This window comes from Diprion similis, chromosome 2, assembly GCF_021155765.1.
Source record: "Diprion similis isolate iyDipSimi1 chromosome 2, iyDipSimi1.1, whole genome shotgun sequence".
NCBI classification, from domain to species: domain Eukaryota; kingdom Metazoa; phylum Arthropoda; class Insecta; order Hymenoptera; family Diprionidae; genus Diprion; species Diprion similis.
Window position 1 is genome coordinate 12883145 of NC_060106.1, and position 22717 is coordinate 12905861.

General features: G+C 37.5%; 1 protein-coding gene across 1 annotated transcript; it reads right to left on the minus strand.

Annotated features, from left to right (window-relative positions):
• Nucleotides 1-752: 752 nt before the first annotated feature.
• LOC124416520 (chloride intracellular channel exc-4) lies at nucleotides 753-21683 on the minus strand. Its single transcript, XM_046897669.1, has 4 exons — nucleotides 21456-21683; nucleotides 3086-3391; nucleotides 2668-2994; nucleotides 753-2452 (listed from the first exon to the last, which is right to left on the minus strand). The coding sequence occupies exons 1-4, from the start codon at nucleotides 21522-21524 to the stop codon at nucleotides 2372-2374; spliced, it is 783 nt and encodes a 260-aa protein (XP_046753625.1). The 5' UTR covers nucleotides 21525-21683; the 3' UTR covers nucleotides 753-2371.
• Between the last annotated feature and the right edge of the window lie 1034 nt (nucleotides 21684-22717).

The window sequence follows — 22717 nt, forward strand, 5'->3', positions numbered from 1 at the left end:
CGCCCAATGACTGTCGGGTCCCAGTGTTAATTGATAAAATCAAAAATCGGTGATTATGCGTACCGTTTTGAGGCTCTAACGTCGTTTTTACTTCACTACCGATTTTCATCTTCGTTTTTGTGTTGACTAGCGTAGTCAAGATGGCGTCGATCTGCCACAAGTGCCACGGTTTATGAATGGTCCGGGGCAGCAGGTGGGGAACACAAGGAATGGCGGGCGATTCAAAATCAGTTGACGTGAGAAGTGACGTGAAAAAATAAAAACGAGGAAAAACAGACATTTGAGTATGTCAACTTTGCGGGAGGAGGTTTGAGTATACGAAACGGATAAAAATTGAACCGGGAAGTAGAATCATAGCGACAGATTTATTTATTTGAAAAATGTGTATCGGAAAACGCGTAACGATTTGTAGTTTTCAAGTTATTGTTATATAAAAATCTGTTCGTTACACGCCTCTTTCTTTAGCTGGTTAAAATCAATAAGTACAGCATCGTTACAACTTTTTTCACCGATTCGAAATAATTCTGAACATGTACGTACGATGTTCTAGCACTGTTTGAACGGGCAATAAACGTATGTGAAAAATAATTGAGAAATGTGTGTACACATGCGTACTACATGAAATGATAAATACGGACACCGTGTATGAAATTGACTGTAAACACTGGTATATTGATGCTGCAAACGTAATAGTAATCATGATAATACAATAACAATAATAATAGTAATAATAATAATAATAATAGTTTTAGTTGTACAGTTTGATAATATTTCATTTATTTATGATTTATAGTTATGATCTGGTTTACAGATAATGGAAAATCAATGAGGCTTTTGGACAGAAATATTTTTCTCAATAGTCATGCATTGTCATGATTCGGTGTATGTAAAAATAACAATCGATATTAAAAATAGAATGGTTCAACAAAACATAATACCACTGAATGTCAATACGTTCAACAGGTATGATATACGTACAATGTGTGAGCCCGTGAAATTAAGCTCACAGATATAATATGCCGTTAGTCACAATTTCGTGTGCTAAGAAAAAAAAAAATACTTAGACAAATCCGCGTATGATTCCGTAAGTAAAGATACGTTTATACTGTGTATAATATAGATTAGCGATATCAAGCCGTTTGGGCGAAAGCCGCTAAAAACTAAAGGCGCAAAAAAATTCCTACTGTAATACGATCATTGTTAATTTCGTTTTTTTTTTTTTAAATCATTTTTCATTCCTCTTTTTAATACTTAACATTCTATCATAAGATGATAATATATAATGTTAATTATGCTGATATAACAATAACGAAGCATATAGTGCTTTATGTACAGCCTTGTTTCCATTACCGAAATTTTAATGTAACGGTAAGTAAAAATGACAAAGTATAAGTCGTTAATTAATCTAACAACTAGTAAGTAACTTCAAAGCCGGAGAGTGACACAAAAGAAAAACAAAATTATTTTCAATTTTATTTTTCATCATTTGCCTTAAATATCTCCGTTAAAAAACCACTATCCCGCAGATAGCAGGTGTTCATTTATTTATTTAATTTACGAAAATGTGAAAAGAATATTAATATCCGTCAACACGTATCAAGTTGAACGAATTTAGTTTCTTTGAGTGTATTAGAATGGTGGAAGCAGAAATAAATTCTTTGCAGCGAAGTGAACCGTATTTAAAAAATCTACGTACAATGAGTTTGAAAGTGGAGAAGAAAAGAAACAAATAGGTAATTTTACCATTTTTAATAATTTTGATGCAATCTACAAATCGCTTCACGATTCGTATACAAGAAAAAAACATAATTCTCGATTCTCAAACTCGGAAAACAGGTTGTTTCCGTTACAGATTATAATTTATTACCTCGTCGGGTCAAATTTGGATCGAAAATTTTTTCATATAGCTTTACAATAATGATAATAATGATAATAATAATATTAATATTCGATACTTAGCATTACGTATCGGCTGTAGTAATGGCGTCGACTTTTAGTTTAATTTTTATTTCTCTACATACTTTAGGAAACTGCAAAAACTACCGACAAATATTACAAAATACGGTATATTGTATCAAAATAATTCTCTGTAGGTAGGGAAACGTCTATAAAAAAATTGAGGCGCAGTCGCGTAAATCACGTGACAGTATGAGGAAATTTAGGAAATTACGCCGAAAGCGGTTGCTGCGCTTTACTGTCTTAACTTGGTTAAGCTGTTATTATAAGAGATCGAGAACTTCCGTGTGTATATCGAACTCGTTACACATAACTTTATCCACCAGGGAAGTTATTCTCGATCCGACGTCGACGCCGATCATGAATAAATTGGGATGATGAGGTTCTTGATTTCAGTTCTGATAAATTCAGTCCTCTAATCGTCGTTAACCTCGATCGGGATGCTCGTTGTAAACGTCGGAGTCTCCAGCTCTTCGTGTTTCTTCATTTTCATGCTCTGCGAAGCGAATATCGGAATAGATTAAAATTAATTATAGGCGATTAGGATCAAACTTTCAATCTCGAGATTACCCAACTTTCACGAGTCTGTTTTCGGGTGTTTATTTTACTACACTCTCAACACACCGAATGGATGTAAAAAAATTGCGACAGTAAACTCTAGGTCGAAGAATCTCGAGTGAAACGCTGAGTCAAAAAATTGCGACAAATCACCTGTTGCAGCTTATAGTGGTTGATGATGTCCTGATCCGCAGGACAGCTTTGCAGGAAGGCGTCGAGCCTGTACATGTGATGCATGTATCTCCATAGGTGTACGAGGGTTTCGGGTATCTCAAAGTCGGCGAAATACTTGCCGGCGACCCTGATGTGCTGCAAACGCGGCATCAATTCGCAATCGAAACAGCACATCGTGTCGCCGGTCAGGAAACGTGTCCCCTTGCGTCCAAGATGTTCGTCGATTTTACGCAAGTGCGACATTAGCGACGAGTACTTCGGGTCCTTGTCCTTGTCCTTGGCGTTGAGCAGCATCAGCTTTAGTTTCTGTAAGAATAATTAATCGAAGAATCAAATTAAACAAAGCTCTTACTTTTCCCTTTCCGAATCAATCGTATAGAAATAAAATTTTACTCACACTGAAGAGGTTTTCGACCAGCGTGGCGACTTCTTTGTCCTGGACAAAAAGATTGTGACCACCCGGTACGTTTTTCATGATGTGTCGTTCGATCTTTTCATTTTCCAAAATCGCATCCCCGTTATCGATCAGAATCGGGGGCGGCGTGGCCTGAAAATTCGTGCGAAAGTCTGGTGGAGGTTTTTGCATATCGACGGTTGTCACTTTCAGTGATATTGTCTTGAGCTCGGCCAGCAGGTACAAATCCATGAAGTACTCTTGGCAAAAGAGACAGGCACCTTTCCTGCGTCCATCGATAGTCGAGGCCTGAAAACAGAGGGCGAAAATATACATTTAGAGAGTCTTACACTTACACATTGACTCTATCTTCGGCATTTTGGTTCAAGCGCACGTTTTGAAGTCGAAAGGTTCGGTGTCAAGTAGCTTTGAAGCTCTTTTAAGGCTTTGCGCTGCTGCAGGAAACAAACGTATAGGAAACTGGATATCGGATGTCGCGACAGCGAGAAAGGAAAAACGTAGAGACTATTCTCTCAGGGTATGTGTGTGCTTCTCTCTCTTTTTCTCTCTTGGAATAAGAATTCAAGCGCATGTTAGTTTCTAAAAATAACCCGCGTATTGCTGCCCGTACTTTCTGTATATAATAAGTTTATTTTTGTGTGCCTGATGCTGCATCTCTCGAGTGGAGAAGCTCATGTATGTATGCAGTACATATCACGTGGTTATATGTACATATGTACATCCACACACATTATTATACGTGGCTCTCTGTATATTATAGCGTTGCCGCATCGCGAGGTATGTCGGTACAGTTATCCTGGCAGATGGCTGCTACAATCTCAAACGGTCTTTTTTCCACGTTTTTTTCTTTCATTTGCTTACCGTACAAAGAACTTGCAGTGTCTTTTCCACCCGCATCAAGTGCCCAATATTGCAAGACACGTGCAGTTATAGAAATTCGGTAAGTACGTTAATTCAAGCACAACGAATGTTACAAGACAATACTCGATTGTGTTTTTGAATTTGACTTGTAAAAAGAAAATTTTAGAGATTAAAATGATCGCACGAAGAAACAAAGTGTTTGCAATACAAAATTGATCATCCGATCGTCCAAGTTATGTTTCAACCGATTTCCATGGTAATAATTTGTAGCGGAGTAACAACATATAGGAAATTTCATTCATTTGCAAAAAAGTTCAAAAATTATGTTAATAATTATTCAAGAAAACTGTTTGTACAATAAATCATACAGACGACGGTATATTGTTATATTCCGAGTAATATAAGCAATGTCAACGGAAAAAGAAGAATTCCTCCCAGTACCGAATGAGGATTACAAAATTGCGTGACATAATAATACATGCATGAAAACGCGATTATGGCGCAAAAGAGTTTTCAGTTCATCAAACTAAATATGTAAATAGAAGATGAATAATCGTTATATTATAGCGGCGAGAATTAAATTAATAATTCAAACGCATGGAGAATAATTCGGTAGGTGTGACGTCACTTAATGCAAACACGAAATCACGCATTGTTTGTTATATGTTCCGTAAAAGGTACGAGCGTGGCGGTAATAAAACAAAAAGAAAAAAGAAAAAACAGAAAGGAAAATAAAAGTCGTATGAGTAAGAAAAAAACGTAAAAAGGGAGAAAAAAGGAAAGAAATATAAGGAAAATGATTCACCGTAACAAAGGATATTATATATATCTATATCGGAGTTATATAGGCATATGAAGTCACGGCGTGCTCGTTCCTTTATGGCGACAAGGAGGCGACATGCAGGCACGTGTGTGAAAATATTTGTCCCCTCTTGTGAAAAGCGGTGTTAAATTGTGAGGTTCACTATCCTAGGCGCGCGCGTTTATAGGTGCATCGTTTTTTTTTCACTTTTTTCTTTTATCTGCAGCTTGAGAGAAACGCATCAGCAACTTCCTGTCTTGCAGGCGTTTAACTTATAATGCGATAAACTGTAGAGCACCAAAATTAACGTAATTGGATGGTATTTTCGGTCTACTTGTTTATACGCGGCTTTCCTGGTTTCAGTAATTCTCTGGATAAATTCATTCATTACTTTCCCACACAGTGCATTTATAGGTATTTACGTGCTGACCACGATCGCTGAAATGGATGTCGCGATAGCCCAACAACGATTCTGCATTTATAGAAATCGCGTAGTTTGATCGTGGATAAATCGCGTGTAAGTAAGTTGAAGATAGAAGATAGAAGAGACAATAGAAAATTTCTATCTTTAGCTTATTATGATATTCGATCGATTAGATCGATGCTAAAAACATAGAAACCATGTTTTAGGTATCTTCAAGTAACTGCAGGTTTCATATTATTCGATCAAACAATCTCGATCATTATAACTTTAATACGTGATATAATTACTGTGTCGATAGAAAGATACTTGCATTCTTGAAGCCCGAATCCACGCAGAGCGGAGTGTATTTTTTTTATCAAATAATTTGATGTCTGATTACAAATTACGATGGTATATATTAATAAAGAAAAAGAGAAGAATAAAATTCATCAGTCAGATAGATGACATGTGACAAGTAAATAGTTTTTTCTTTTATTATTCATCACGTAGAAAATTAAGCTGTATTTTTTCTGCCACCGCGTAGCCGTACGGATGACGTTGCCAATTTATAGAAGCGATGCATGGTAATCGATCAATTCCGAATGAATCAATCATAAGTAAGCATCGCGAAGAGGCAGTGGTGAAAAGTATAAATCTTTGATTAGTTCGACTATGAACGTTGAGGAAAAAATAAAGAATAAGAGCAAAACGAGGTACTGAATTACGTGATAAATCTTTCGCCAAATTTTACTGTAAAAACAAAGGCAACAAATAATTGAATAGAAGAGAAAAATTAGCAGTAATAACAACCGTAAAAGCATGTAATAATACGAAGATGGTATAACCTACGGAACATCATCGTGTTTATATATAATATTTATTCATCGATTACGCGTGAATATTTTCGGGGATGACTAGCGTCGTCACCGAGTAAAACGTGCGTTTTCCGGTCGGCAGATAAATCAGATAAATCAGATAAATTTTAAAGTAAACCTCCACACCTCCTATCGCAGGGAGATAAAGCGTTATTATAGGTATGAGTGTTAGATCTAACAGATTCTCCAAACAACTTTGATCCTGAATTTGGGATTATTTTCAATTTATACGATGCACGACATGAAGTACTTGCAAGGAAGGGAGGAAATTTTAACGAGCGATGTTTTCCCAAGTATATGTATAAGTTTGTAATACGGACGAAGCTCATTGCGTGGGCAATTCGATGACTCCGATACGTGACGCACGCATGCGAGCAGTATGCCATGTCCGCGAATGATTTTATCTTCTACTTTATCGGCAGGAAATTTCCAACGGATCGTTTATAGCCGTTCGAAAATCTCACTTGGAAATTTAAATAACTCTGCAGCCGACGGCGGTCGATGATTACAAAATCGAAGTGTAATCGTTTGGTAATTTTTCTTCGAATATATTGTAATTTTGAAAACAAGGTTTAAATCCAGGGGGAAAAAAACAAACAAACATGATGAAACAACTTTCCTAATGAATTGAATTTTACCACCGTTGCTGCGCCAAAGTTCCAATGACGGCGACAACAAGAATAACGAATAAACAAACAAAAACATCATATAATACATGATAACGATCGAGTATAACTTCTTTTTACCGGAGTACATGACGCATAGTTCGATGTGTAAGGCTAGTTAGTTCTGCGGGTTTGGTCTTCGCCGCATTACGTAATTTGAAAGTTAAAAGATCAAGTGTTGACGCTTATTACGCTCAGTAGGAGCGACCTTATTTTTCGGACAATTTTTTACCTTCACCAAACGTATTCTGGGTCACTCGGTCGTACGCCGCAGCGACGGGGATAAAAAGTAAAAAATTAAATTTTATATAGTATCGAATTTGTCACACGCGGGGTTTTCCATCAGAAAATCGAAAGTGACTATAATTCGTGTGTTCGTAAAATTTCTAATTTTATTTTATCGAACCCTTGACTATGCGTGAGCGGATATGAATTTCAATTTCTTTCCTCCCGCTAATTATATTATTCAACATGTGCGTTACACGCGCTTGCATATACCTAAATGGTTTTAAATAACTTTTGCGACTTGTAATTTGTTTTTGAACACTTGTGCGGTCACCTGATTCTCAGACAGCCGAGCATATGTACGTAGCTTTCTGGTTTTACCAAACTACTGACGTTTTTAACACGCCTTCCTTCTTTTTCAGACCGCTGCCAACAGCAGATTACATTTCATTACTAAGAATAGAATATATCACTGGTAAAACAATCTTCTTGACAGCTGAAACACATAGAGAACCTCGCAGCTGTGGATTGATAAAATCTGTTTAGTCGGGCGTGTAAGAAGTGCCCCCCCCCCCCCCCCCCCCCCCGATAAAAAAAAACAAGAGTTTTCCTTCAAAATTACACTGAGAGAAGAAAATCATTGAATCAACTAAATACGTGGTCACGGGTGACTAAGTAAATATTTATTTGTCTCAATTCAAGATCTATCGGTCTAACAAAACGTTTAGTTGATTCAAAAAAATTTTTGTAGCTCAAGTAAACTATTTTTTTGAATTAAGTAAGTATATAACTTGTCTATCTCTATCGGTTTTTTTTTTTTTTTGACCACACTTATAACAGCTTTTCGTCATTTTTGGGGATGGTGGGAAAAATATTTATATAACTAAATGCAGTAGCTTGTTTGCCGAGAATTTGAGGAACATTAATTTCACGGCGGGTTTGGACCACGATAAATGAATGAATGAATGAATGAATGAAACTGTGTAAAGATAACGTCGAGCTACAATCGGTTTAATCATACATGTATAATTATAAAAATTCGCACTCAATATTCTGAGAAAAGATAATCATTTTTATACGTAAAGAAGTGTAGGCCTTTGTTATTCGCACAGCGCTCGTCGTGATTCAGGCTTTCTTTGACAGATTGTTCGTCTATTCATTTACACGTAGACATACATTTATAACAATACTCGCATTGGTAGCTTGCAGGTATTGCAGAGCTGCGTCACCGTCAGGAGAACGTATATCATACAAGTTTGGTAAGAATCAAATGTCAGATGTAGTGAACCTGCAAGAAACCGTTTGTGAACTTGAATTGAATTACGGCCATTTTCGTTAGGATCTAAAATTCCCTGAGAATTCCAGGATAATCCAGGAGGAAAAAAATTCCCTGAAACTCCCAGGACTTGAAGGTTTTTCAAGGAGATAGACACCCTGTTTTATTTTAGTCCCAAATTTCTATAACCGTTGATCAGCTAAACGTGGTTCGAGTCGCGGTTACGCGGGTCTAGTAAATGTGAAATTGAAATGAATAAAGAATAAATTTCCTTGTTCTAGGTTAGAGAAAACCAAAACGAGGAATTTTCGGTCTAATTACGGAAATCAAACTTTTACGAAACAACAAAGTTCAGAAATGCTAGATTCCGAAAATTCAAGTTCCGATAGAGCAAAATTCCTGAGAATAAAGATTCGATGGAGTAAATGCGGAAAGTTAAAATATACTTAAACAGCGTGGTTTGCTCAACGAGTGGGTGTAAAAAATCAGAAAAACCGAAAATCAGATTTACCGAGATTCCGACCGTAAAAATATGGGAAATCCAAAAAAAAAAAATATAAGATCAAATTGGTGAAATTTCAACGAACCAGAAAATCACAGAACTGATAATATTCGATAATTCAGAATTTTGATGTTTCAGATTTTAAAATTTCTTCGTTTTCGCACTTTCGGAACTTTGATCTTTCACCAAAGTTCGACTTCTTTCCATCAAGTTTCGCCACGAAAAAATCCCGAATTCGACGCTTTCGAAACTTTTCAAATTCGGAATTATTTGCTGGCGGACGTTTTGAGATATTTGAGATATTCGACACAAATATAGCGGATGAAGCAGTTCACATAGTTAAACACATGGACGAACTTATAACTCAGAAATGGTATAGCTGGAAAATCTCGCGCGTAGAGATGAAGATGATTAACGCCTGCAGCATCCCGAAGGACTAAAGTCCGTCCAACTGAAAAAGTTTTGTTACGCCAAGCGAAGGACGAGTGAGTAATCAGCTAGTGTATAAGGTATACATAATACAAGAATGGCACAGAACGCGAACCATATCCTTGCGATCCTATAGTTCGACGATATAAACGAAGGTTGAATTCCTTTTCCAATCTCTGACGATTCGCTCAGAGATCGCGGCCGAATCGTGCATACATTGCAACGCGATATAGGTATATTAAAATACAGTAGCCGGTGCTTGCGCAGTCCGCGATATTATACATGTAATAATACTGAATCGGCAAGTCTGCGAATGAGAAGAGAAGCCTTCTTGTATTTCGCGCCGAAGGTGAATTCGGTGAAACGACACGTGGACGTAGACTAGACGCGTAGGCGTCGGTTTACGCTCATTCTCGCATTGCACTCACGACGTAACAACTCGATGAATATAATGGCGATGAGGTAACTGATACCAAAATTTGAGGATCCGTCGAAAAGTGATCCTGCGGAGGACAAGTTTTTCGTTAGGTATTCTCTGCTCGTTGTAACGTGCATGATAAAATCGCTGCCAAGTTTTTATCTTGAATCTTATATTTTTTTTCGTTGCACAACGAAGATTTTATCGAGTTCACGGTCGAATAATTTTGAAGTGACACGCGAATTTTCAGCACTTTGAATAAATTTCAATTTTTCCGGCCCCGTACTTTCGTTACAAATTTTTTCCGCAAAATTTTCATTATATTCCTCATCGTCAGCAGAGAAATTCAGAAACGAAACATTCTGATTTAGACAATCGATTTCTCCTATATAGAACTTAATTACACTACTATAATTAACTCATGGTCAGTTTTTCTAACACGGTTCTGCTAATTATATCACGAACGTCGTTTATAAACAGACCCGCGCAGTCGCTGAGAAGAAACGTAAATAACCGTGTAAAAGTTATTTGCTCTCCAACGGAATAACAACAATAGTTTATAGATTGAAAAATTCATTTCAGTCCAAGATGAACCGCGGTGACGTTCATCCAATGGAAATCCAGCAGAGCTGAAAGTCTAGAAATTTCGCTGAAACAGCACGAGCCGCAGCGATCTGTAAATAATCTACTTCTTACGTGTTTACGAAGAAATAAAAGGAGAAAAAAAAATGGAAAAAAGGGATGAAAGAATCGTGAAAAACCTCGTTATCACTATCACTTAAGTTGTAAAAATAGAAAAAACTTCAGTTGCATCTCCGCATCTCGCATGCAACGCGAATATAAATATAATAATTAAACGTTATTCGTTTCATCGTTCATCAATTCATTCGCTTATCGAGAAACATTATTCAATCAAATAATAAGTATTAAAGTGCAAAATAATAACCGGATACTAAGACACCGCCGCTGCAAATAACGTTGCGAAAAGGATCGAGGATGAGATCAGCTTCCGTTAAATGTATGGGTATACATATACATACGAAGTTGTTGGTATCCATTATACACGCGAATACTACTCGTCCCCGAAACCAATGGCAATGCTAGAACCGCGAATGCTTACGCACGGCGTGCATATAAACGGCGGTGACGCGTCTGTACTTTCTGAAGAGTTCAGACGTGCATTGGCGATAGACTCAATCTCGTTATACTCGTATAATATGTGCGTACCGACACGAGTATACGCATTTTTTACATCCTGTTTTCCTCACTCCTCACTAACCGGTTTCAGGTATTCGGTAAATTTTCTTTGAGAATTAATGATGATTATGCGCAGGTCACGTTTGAATTGCAGAATGCTTTTCGAATTAAGGAGATATTTTAAACGCAAGAAGGGCTCAACAGCCCCATTCTGTACCCAATTCTGAAAAAAAAGATTTTAATGGATTTTTATTTGATGCAGAAATAAAGAAATGAAAATTTATTACAGTCTTTTTGTTAAAAATTGTGTATTGAATGGGGCTGTTGAGCCCTTTTTGCGTTTAAAACACTTGGACTTCGATATCTGGAGATATGTAAGTGAACGTCGAAATCGACCAGGGCATCCCCTTAAATGCAGATATCTATTATTATACTCGGTTGGATTGAGAATATAATGATAGTGTTAGTAATGGAAAGAACCGCGATCATTATGAACACCGATTATTATTTTCATAGAATGAATTCAGAACTGCGGAAATTTTTTTTTAAACAGGTTAATTGGTCGAGAATCGATGATTTCTATTAATTTCATTACGAGGTAGTTATATAAAGATCGAAGCTTCATCAGATTATTGTATCCGCGGTAAGCAAGATCGATCTTTTTAGAAATTTGAGCATAGAAAGCACTGGAATTATGAACGAAAACGTTTTAAATATCTATGTTTGATTTTGAATCTATTTAAAGCGATTAAAAATCCAGTATCCATCAATGCAAATTCACTAACAATAAATCATATCTTTTCTTCAACATGTCAGCATCGTCAGGTATTTAATTTCACGTAACATTGCACCGGTTTTACAATTAATAACGATCAAGAAATGATTCTAACAGTATTAAATCGACAGCTAAAGAAAAGAAAAAATCTGTCATGTACTTGCTGTAGAAACTAGTCGTGTGAATAAAATGAGTCCCATCGCGGAGTGAAATCGAATAAAATCTGTTAGGTTTTCACCAATTTTAAATCGATGATGATTCAAAACGACGCACGGATATCCAGGCCATTGATTATAATTGGAATATTTCTTACTTCTGTATAAAAAAAAAAAGGAAAAAATGTAGGAAGCTACAAACGCAAAACGAGTCGGCTCAAGTGACTTGATATTCGAGTAACCGATAAGATATCAATAAAATATCAACTCATCGAAGTGCACGCAAAAGCATTCGCTTCGTGCAATTTCCACATTTTTGCAAAGATGGGTCGAAGAAATCGATGCGGAGATATTGCGGGGTGCATGAAACGAGGTAACGGTACCTCATACACTAAAAGGTGGGTGAAGGTGGTGAAGGTAGGTAGGTATAAGCGAGCAGCGTACACTCGGTGCAGAAAATAAATCGTCGCGAGCAGCATTGCAGGCTGCTTTCTCAAGGAACCGCTGTTCAGCGATTGTCCCACTTTTAACCACGAGGACTTCCACCTCCTGCCCTATTGCAAGGTCAGTGAGTCTCCTCGGCAGCAAACTCGTTCGTTATCTCGAACGTGTGCGTAGTACAATAGTTGCTAACTGAAAAACGGCTTCATTGTCAGCCTTCCTTATAAGTATGCTTTCGTTGTTGGTAGTGACGGGTATAAACTGCACGTGAAAAAAGCAGGCGAGAGACGCCTCGTGTACTTGCACCGTCATTCATTGAACCCTCAGAACACGCAGACATCCAGTCTTATTACGTTCGGTAGAAAAGGCTGAGAAATTTTTATAAAAAACAGTAAAAACCGAAAAGATCGTTTCGTCAACGCTAATTCACCTGCAGGTGACGCAATATTACTGCCAACGAATCTTACACCCTGTATGAAGTGTGCAATTAAGTTGAGTGTATAATGTATAAGGGGTGTGCAGACGACAAAAGAAAAGTAATTAGAAAATCGAATATACATATATAGAATATATATTTAAAACAGTTTTAGAAATTCAAATTGTAAGCTCGAGCTGAACCCAGCTCAGTATAATTTGTACAATAATAAAAAAAGCCTGCATCGATTGTAAACACGTAATTAAATTGTGCCTAGATCATCGAGAGAATATTGAATCCGGTATATGGATTTTTATCGCTTCTTTTTTTTTTTTTTGTTTGTTGGTCAGGCGACGTGCTATAAAACGACGCGGGTGGTTTTACAGCGATGACTGACGAAAAAGAAGCTGCTTTACGGTTTTACGACGCGGAACCAGTTTGCTGTAATTATTTGAAACTAGTGCATCGTTTGTCGTCGGTACGCTGATAAACGTGTAAAAAAGAAAAAAAGAAAACTATAAAAAAAAAAAAAAAAAAAAACTGAACAGTGAACTTAGGAGAGAGCAGAAAATAATTTGCGATTTTCTTTATTCAATCTCATAAAATAGTTATAATTTAATATAAACTTCCAGTTTGGAGAAGAATAAGCTTCTCAGTTGATATATCGTTGTGTTACGGATCGCGATATTCGGGTTAAATATAAATGTCAGGAAAAAAGTAATAATTAAAATGCGACAGCGTGTTTCTTGGAGAATTCAAAAAAAAATTGTAAAAAAGTAAAAAATCAAACGAGCGATGGAAAATCGTAAATTATTTTTTTCCGAGACACCCTGCTATGGGTACGTATATGTATATGGTTTTCAGCCGAACATCGTTATGAATATAAATATTATCGTATAATGTATGACGACACCTTGAACTCGACGACTCGCAGCGTTGTTGAATAGCGTTTCTCATTCTTCTTATTCAACGTAATTTTTATCCATTCGCATAATGATCTACGCATTTAAACCGTCTTACGTTATGTTATAAAGTATAAAGCGGCAATTAGCGAAGCGTTCTCACATTGATGCGGTATTCCTAGGTTAATATTATATATATATATATATATGCGAAAGTGTGCGATGTTCGTTAATTCGCTAATGCAGCGACTGTCGAGCAGGCGGCGGCAGCAGTCCGTTGTATGCATAACTTCGCGATTATATAATCTCTCAAGTGCCTGTTCATAAAGTATATGATATACTGCTCTATATGGACACCTTGTAAGAGCGTTTAAGCTGTTCAAATAAAACGATCGAGAAGCCTGCGCTAAACTCGCGGGTTTCCGATCGTTTTACCAGGTCTAGTATATTCCCGCAATTTAGCATTTCGCGGTGTAATTTTTTTGTACGTACATGCAACGAATTGAAATTCAAGATATTGCAAATATAGGCGAATTGACAAGTCGAAGAAACGTGAAGAAAGTGTTTTGCAAATAGTTATTTAAAGTAATTCGGAAAAATATTTACGATCTGCTGTTCTCCTTTCTTTCTTCTTCTCTTAATTGTTTTTCAGATGTAAATTGATGTTACAATTCGTAAGCGGAATTTCAATATGTTGTAATACAAATTAAAGTCTTCACAACGATGATGATGATGATGACGATGAGAAATAATACTGACATTTTAATGTCACGCGTTTCAGAGTTATATTATATATATACACACATTGAGCAATTCGTTTCAATCTCATGAACTATCATAACTTAATGTCATTTCTGGCACAAGCGATGCTCGTGTATGCTATTAATTGTGAAATGAAGTTTCACGTTGCATGAGGGTTCGTAATACGTCGAGAAGCTTACGATTTGAAATTTCTTTAATTTTTTTACACTTTGACAGGTTGGATTGAAAATAAAGAAAGAAGACGAATGACCAAATTATTTTTCCCCATAAAAATATTAAAATACGGAATACGAAGATAAGGAAAGAAAATATTCTATGACGTTCAGCGCGCGTTGCCGCAGTTCATTGATATTTATTGATATTTATTGATATTCCTTTACGATGTTTCACGTTTTCGGATTATTATAATTATTCTATTAACAACGTTATACTTCGTACATTGATTCCACAATCACCGCGGATTATCTTATCGCTTATACGCGGCGTTGTGCAGATAAAAGACCGCGAGGAAAAATAACCATTATATTACATAATTATAAATGTTATACGAGTCATTGAATTACAATGATATATAAACCTTAGTGCACAGTTGTAAATAAATTCAGGTTGAAAGCTGTCACGTTTCGCTATGCTACTTTAATAGTAATTCCGAGTAAACTAATAACTTAACACGTGAATGAATTTAAAATAAGGTGAAGGACGACGTGGCGACGAAATGTTTTGTACAAAGATTGTTTTTCCAGAAAGATAAATAAATAAATAAATAAATGTTCCAACTTAGTTTTAATTTTTTTTTCCGCATATTTTTTGTGAACGCGATTTAGTTTGTAGTAGCATAAATCGGCTTTACGCGATTATGCGCGACAGCAGCAGTTTTACTACATATGATTAAAAATCTTCTTCTTCTTATCTGATATTGCATTACAGAAATATTGAAATCAATTATTTTGACAAGTGATACATATAAGATAATCTGTATATATATATATATATATATATATATATATATTAGGTATGCCCTGATAAAATACCGCGGCATAATACGTCTGATGCTTTGTAAATACTTCCCGTATGTTATAGATTAAAAGGAGTTTATTTTTTTAACGCCAGCTCAGCTCGCTCAGTCACGATTTAATTCTAATCGCAGGCCTTTTCGCTCGCTGTGTCAACTTACAAATGAAACGTCTGCGAGTCGCCGTTCGTCGTTCCTCCAGGGAATTTAATTTGTCTGTCCGCCGCTGCTGTGATGGACACTGTTGTTGAACTAGACGTTGTTGTTTTCGTGACTAAGAGTCGTCTAATTGCTGGTAATCAGCGGAATAGTTGAAACGATTCAAGCTTGTTCGAGACCAGTTAATGATCTACTTCGCTACGGGACGTGAATTAGAAATCTGTCTTATTATCAAGCACTCATGGAATTCCTGTCGCGATTTCACGCCGCGTGTTTAAGGATGATAATTGAATAAAAGATTACGAAAAGTAAAACGAAAAAACTGTTTGAAAAATTTCCGGTAACGTTATTTGCGCCAATAATAGTGAAGACGAATCTTGAAGAAACGAATGTTCGAGCAAATTCGCATAATACAAACAATAAGACATTGAGCAACAACTCGAGAGAAGATTTTAATTATTCGAAAGTTTGAAATGATTAAAATCGAGTGTTTTTAATCCGATTCCAATGTTTATGGGCTCTTTTTTTTTGCTGACGAGATTCACACAAATTGTATGATTTTTGGTTCTTATATATATTGCTAGACAGTAGAATCGTCGGAATTCGTCTCGTTAATATAGAATCGTATGCAGATTCTAGATTTTGCCGATATGTTTTTCGACTTTCTACATTTCGATAATTTTAAGAATTCGATTTCAGCGGCTTTGAAAATTCGCTATTTTGTCCCTTCCGCTAATCGGCCATTCTGGTTTTTTACCCCCACCCCGGCCGTTAAGCTCGCAGAGCTTAGACCATCGTCCTCATTTGCATCTCGACGTCAGACGCGGTTTTTGCAGTTCACGAACGATTCGCCAAGATGTTTTTCCGACCGCCGATAAACCGGCGAGACGATGATGCGTGGTGGAAAATCTTACCTAGGTGTTAAACCTTTGTTCAAGGGAAAACGAGGTCACCCGATGCGATGAAAAATTGAGTCCTAACTGTTTGCTCAGATTTTGCGCACCAGTCACACGGTGCGGGAGTTTCACATATTCCCAATTTTTTTGGAAACGATTTTCAATTCGGCAAAAATTTGTGATTCTATGAATATTTTAAGATGAAATGCCACGTAAATTTTATTTATTATTAATAGTCGTTTATGTATACAAAACGTTTCTTAATAACCGAAGAAAAGAAAAAAGACCCAACTTTATTCGCGCTGAAATATGTGCATAACTCGTATATTTATAGTAATTTGCATGTGCGTGGTTAATAATGAATAGCCAATGAGTACCTGTGATTTTTATAATCAATAAAATTCGTAATTAAAGAAACAGTACATTTTATTTTTCGAATTATGATCAGTCACGACAAACCGTTACAGCCAACTAATTCTTGTCTTCATTATTATTTCGTTCAGAATTTCAAAGCGCAATGCAAATACACTCTTTACAGGCACACGCGGCCGTTTCGCGAGTTGTTAACTCGCGGCAAGAGAGATCATCTAATTAGACATTATAAGAGAAACGTGAAATAATTTTTAAAATTAATTTTGAACCGCATTGAAACGACCAGTCGTCGCATAAATAATCGAATCTCGTTCATAACCAAGATAATGTCGAAAAATAAATAGAAAAAGCAGAAAGACTGCAAGCAAAAAGAAGTCTCGGAGCAAGGATCAAGACGAAGAGTCGTCCTGCTGTGTTTCGGATATAAATAACTTTACGATAATGGTACAGTTAAGGCCTTGGGTGTTCGGTAAATGGTCACGGGCTCGGCTCGGCTCGCCAACTCGTACAAACAACGGTAAATTCTGACAGTGCAGGTGAGCAGGTGAGCACATCTTTTCCTCTCATGCTTCCTGCTCATCCGCGTCATGATCCTCTCTCGTTCCCGGTCGATTCATCGATCCATAATAATTTACCGATCGGCGAACATGTTCGAAAACATTTTTTTTTTTTTTTTTTTTTTTACAACATCAGCATCGTTACGTGAGAATTTGTAACGTTAATGTTATTATTATTATTGAAAATTCAGACCCATTAAAAAATTAGAAACTTTGGAACGGCCGAATTCGTATACCTCGATTAATTATCATCTTGTCTTGTATGAAAATATACCGGCATGACCAGAGTGACGCAAGTTATTATCTATATCTTGTAGATATTGTGAAGTTATAATTATATTTGAGAGGTTTACAGGCATGATATGCAGGTATAGACTTGACTTAAGATAAGTATGTGTTTGTAATATATCAGAGAAATCTCGAGATCTGAAAATATATTCTGTAACAACACATTCTTCGAATTGATGTAATACCAGCTTCAACTCTGAGCTTACGATCAATTTGTATTACGGTGCGTGTAACGTGCTAATACATACATCATTTTGTACTAAACTTTGCGTTTGACTGAATTGCGCGGTCAGCCGTGCCGATTATAATACTCACTTTGCGGAGGTGCTGTATAATATAAATATAACTATAGATATACTTTTGTCTCTTTGCGAACGGTACGAATAACTACATGACGCGGAAATTTTGTCACAAGCTTTCATCCGTTGTGCCTAAACTGAATTAAAGAGAGAGAGAAAAATAAGTAAATAATATTTATCGCGTACAATTATGTAAATAAAAATTTGATAACTGCTATAAATTTTCTATTTCTTCATCCACTTAAAATAAACTTTTAGCAGCAGCGATCAGCGAGTGTATAATACACACATATAATGCTTAATCGTCGGTGATAAATAATCGACAATACAACAAGTAAATTATCAAATTTCGAAACCATTCAACGATCACCACAAATTGCACGTATGTATTAAATAAGTGTAGAAATTTTTGTTTCGAAAATGCGGAGAAAACTGTTGTACAAATATGGTGTAAAAATCTTCGGATAACGGTGTTGTACAATCGGTTAAGACTTTAAAGAATGAACTTAAAAGAATGAAAATACCGCGGAGTAAACTAACTCGACTCGTGATACGAATGAATGATCGGGGATCTAATACGCGGCAGGTAGGAAGTTACGCAGCTGACTTGACGTATATTTCCGCAACAACAATACGGATCGAGGCAAAGTTGCTTACGCTGTCGAATCGTTGAAATTTGAAATCGCAATTATGCGCAAATACTTAGTGCAGATATTATTATTATTATTACACGTTCTGCCGGACGGATATATTATAACCCGCGGCGGTGACAAATGAAAGGGCTGAAGTTCGAAACGTGGGGGGGAAAAGCCACTCTTTCGCAATTTTAGAGTTATTTCAAAATATGAATATACTTTCCTCATTATAATTCACCGAACCGTCAGACATTCCTAAATTTTTTCGGAATAGCGATTTTTTCCGAAATATGAATCCCCGCAATAAAGTGACCTGAAACTTCATCTTCACAATAAATGAAGATAAGATACCTCCTGCGACGATATAATTCGTCTATTACTTCGATCAAGAATCAATCCGTGTACCGCCATTTGTCATAAAGTCATTGACCTACCAAAATTTAACTTTAATTTAGTCCAATATTCTGGACTCTACATCACTTTTATATACAAAAAAAGAACTTTCGGAATTCCTCAGACCCCGGTCCTGTATAAGGGTTAAATGCCTGATGTATCGCTTGAGTCAAACTAGCCCCGAGGAGGGACTGCATGGGGGGGGGGGGGGGATTCCAGGGCAATAATGATCTAGGAAGAGCATCACGATCTATTATGCAGTCTAGCGTCCTTCTGTTTCCGGTTTAACTAAAATTACGATGATTATTCACCCATTTCTTGCTGCTATGCAGCTGGCAATAGCCATCGGTCATCGCCGACTCTAGTCTTCTCTCTCTCGTCAGTAGCTTTACAGACGCCTACTTATGTGGGACGAGGCTATAAGTTATAGACGGATGTATACACGTATGTATGTACCATATGCGGTTATAAGCACGGCACTCATTTGCCCGCAACGGGACTCTATACGAAGTTTGCGGTAAAGTTTGAGAAGAAGAAAAATTAATGAAATAAAAAATTTCGTTTTTTTATTGTAAATTTTAGGTACAGGCGAGGATGTTCATCACTATGGCGTTTATTACTAACGTTATTATATTATACCTTTAGTTTGAGGAATAAGGCTGACTTGTTTAACGAGGTTCGCAAGGCGCGTGTAACGAGCGTCGCCATATTGCAGTTTACCGCTGCGAAATTTATTGCGATTACTTCACGTTCCCGTGTATTCAACGCTCGTTATTATTGCCTTTTGCGTAATTCAAACCCGCGGAAATTGGCGATACGCTGTACGATTTAGCAATGACAGAAACAGGAATTGAATCGTTTGAAATACAGAGTGGAGGAAAGGAATAAAAAATACATCAACTTCTTTCGTTCGGACAAAAATTCGTTGCAGTTTACTTTTTCTGCGTCAAATCGACCGAGTCTCTCTATCTTTCTTTCTCTCTCTCGAGAGAGAGAAAAGGAACTTTTACCCGGCAAGAGAATGCCGTTCGTTCGTTCATTCGTCTCAAGCGACAACCGCGTTACATTACCATCATTGTCGGCGACTACCTAGTTTCCTTCTTTTTTTATACGTCTATTACTGCGTGTAGGTAGAGTATAATAGGTATAGACGACTATTAAGGAAACTTACGGTAAAACGGGAACAAGAATCATACAGACGTCGCGACACGGCGGTACGATAATAATGTAAACGCTTTCCTAGGAGAGAACGAAAGGATCAGGTTCGGTCGGAGACAGAGAAAGTTCATTCCGAACTACATCATAACGTTCCTTCCTTACCTATATATATATAGGATATTCTTTTCTATTTTCGCTCCGAGGCAAAGACCGTAACTGAACCGCAAAAGTTTTTAACCGTTCCATCGTCCCTCGGTCTGCACGTGTTTTATTTTCTTCTTTCTAGAGAGATTGTGAGGCGGAAGAAAATTCTGCAAAGAATCGCGATGTTAAATCTCCAATTATTGGCACGAGTTTTACAACCACCATTTCTCTCTCTGATTTTTCCGCAACGAATCACAGTTATTCCGACATTCTTTATTACAAGTTCACCACCTTTCGTCGTTAAATTCATGCTGCAGGCTTGTTTTAATACCGATAATCGGCTACGATGGGTGGAATCATAACGAAATCCTTTTACCAAATACGCCGCGTACGTGAGACGTTACATCGTTGATGCAGACGATTTGATCGTTGTAATCAGTTAAAAAAATCCGTCAACTGCGGTAGAGAAAAGACGAAGAAGAAAAGAATTTTTAAGGACAAAAAATCCACTTCAATGTACAGTCTAAGGTATCTCGAGGTTTTGTCTTGACGTCTGCGGCAGATGAGCAGTGTGGTCTACCTGCATGATGATTGTAGACTCTATTTAAATAATTGCGTCATCACTTATGCATACGAAGTATTAGCAGCACATGTACAGTTCCGATCCTGTTTGTACAGCGCGCATTACTTTATTGCCGGCATGTGTATGTAATATAATAGGTACACAATATGAGAAAAAATTTGAATGTGTTAAATTGTGTGTAAACCGACTACTTGAAAGTACAGAAAATAAATAGGAGAGAAATTCCGCACAGAATCGTTCAGTTTCCCAAGTAAATAGTATTAAAATTTGAAAAACAGAAGCAAACGACGAACGAATAAACGGATCACCTTTCGTTCGTTCAACAGCGAATGAGAGAAATCGTGGAAATATTTATACTCGGTAAGCGTCGAATAAACGATAGTCAAAAGACAGCTGACAAAGACGAGGGTCGTACCGACCGGTGACAGCGAAAGGAGGGGGGATGAAGTTAAAGAGGTGAGACGACAATTACGGACGCGAGCGCCGTTTTACGTTTTCGCGTACAGTATGTGTGCACCTGCAATAGTATCGGTTAATATTCGTGGCTCGTCGAAATGGCCGAAGCCTGAGAAGCCGGCGTATTTCAGTGGCCGATTGATACGAAAGTTTGGATCGCTGTGCGGAGGAATCGGCCCGGAATCGAATATCGCAGGGGAAAATATGTCCGAACGGCTTGACGGTCGCCGTTGCGTTAGTTGGTTAGTTCCACGCCCATCTCACGGGGCACGGAATGAGACGGTCGTTTTTACTCACCTTTATGATCAATTCTATCTCCGGGACGTCACCGTTTGTCGTTCCGTTCTCGTGACCGTCGTCCGCCATTATTCCGCTTTGGTGTTTATCGGGATTTGATCGCAAGACTCGGATAGAACCGTAGATGTAAGGAAGGCACTGGGCTCGGCGTCTCACGGCTCTCTAGGGTTAACCGAACGTGTCAAATCGACCAGAGCGCAATGGAGGCTCGGAGAAAACTAACGACCCCGAATCGCTGCGAGCTACAACCGCGACACCGCGAACGTCGCGACGCCACCTTCTCGATCAACTCTGATTTTTAGCTCGTTTTCCAGCGGTCGGTAAGAAAGCGGGCTGACCGACGGTTGGTAGTGCGGAATCTGACTTACCGACTGACGGTAAGTCACGCCCACGCCTCGATTGCGATGGTATTTTCGATCCGGAGTGTCGGCTGGGTGCACGAAAATTCGGTATCTGTGTCGTGGCGCCAGGTATTGTTGTATTTGAAATTGAATATTATAGAGTTATTTATCTTCGTAGCAGGATTTTACTTACATTTCTGTAAAAAATGGTATTTTATGGAGAGTGAGAGGAACAGTAAATTGAAAAAAAAATTTGATACATTCATTTCATCCTATAATATACGGACTGTGTGTTTGTTTCAGAATAGAAGAAAACAAAAAATGTGCAGATCGAAGTTTATCTCACTCATAAAACGTGGGGCTTTAACATCAAGTGGAAAACTTTTTTATAACGATTTCGTTTCACATTCCGAATAGACAAAAGTGAAAAAAATTCGATGGTTAAAATCTTCAAATCACATTCGTTAACGATTTTCACCATCCTATACACAGTAGCGTAAACGTCAAGACAGCGGTGGATTTTACAAAACTGTTGAAACATGTGTACATATTTTCAACCTCGAAACGATGCCTTGGAATCGGTTTCTGTTATTCTGTCTTTTCGGGTGAAATATTCCGCTTCGGGGTGTCGTTCGACTGCTACTTGAATGTAATATTAAATTCTCAGAGGCGAGTTGACTTCATCAGGCAACATTTACGCCTACAGCAATGCCGTTTTCCTACTACCTGCTTGCTTACCTTACCTATTTGTCGATCGCGCGAGCTATTTACAGTGTTGATTTTTCGTGGCAGGGGAGCGTCCTCGACGGTAAAGAGAAAACGCGGAGATTTGCTGTTATATTATGTATCTAGATGCAAGAAAATTTATCCGTATCTACAAAACAATCGGCGTGTAACTTTTATGATGTGGTTTTACCAGGT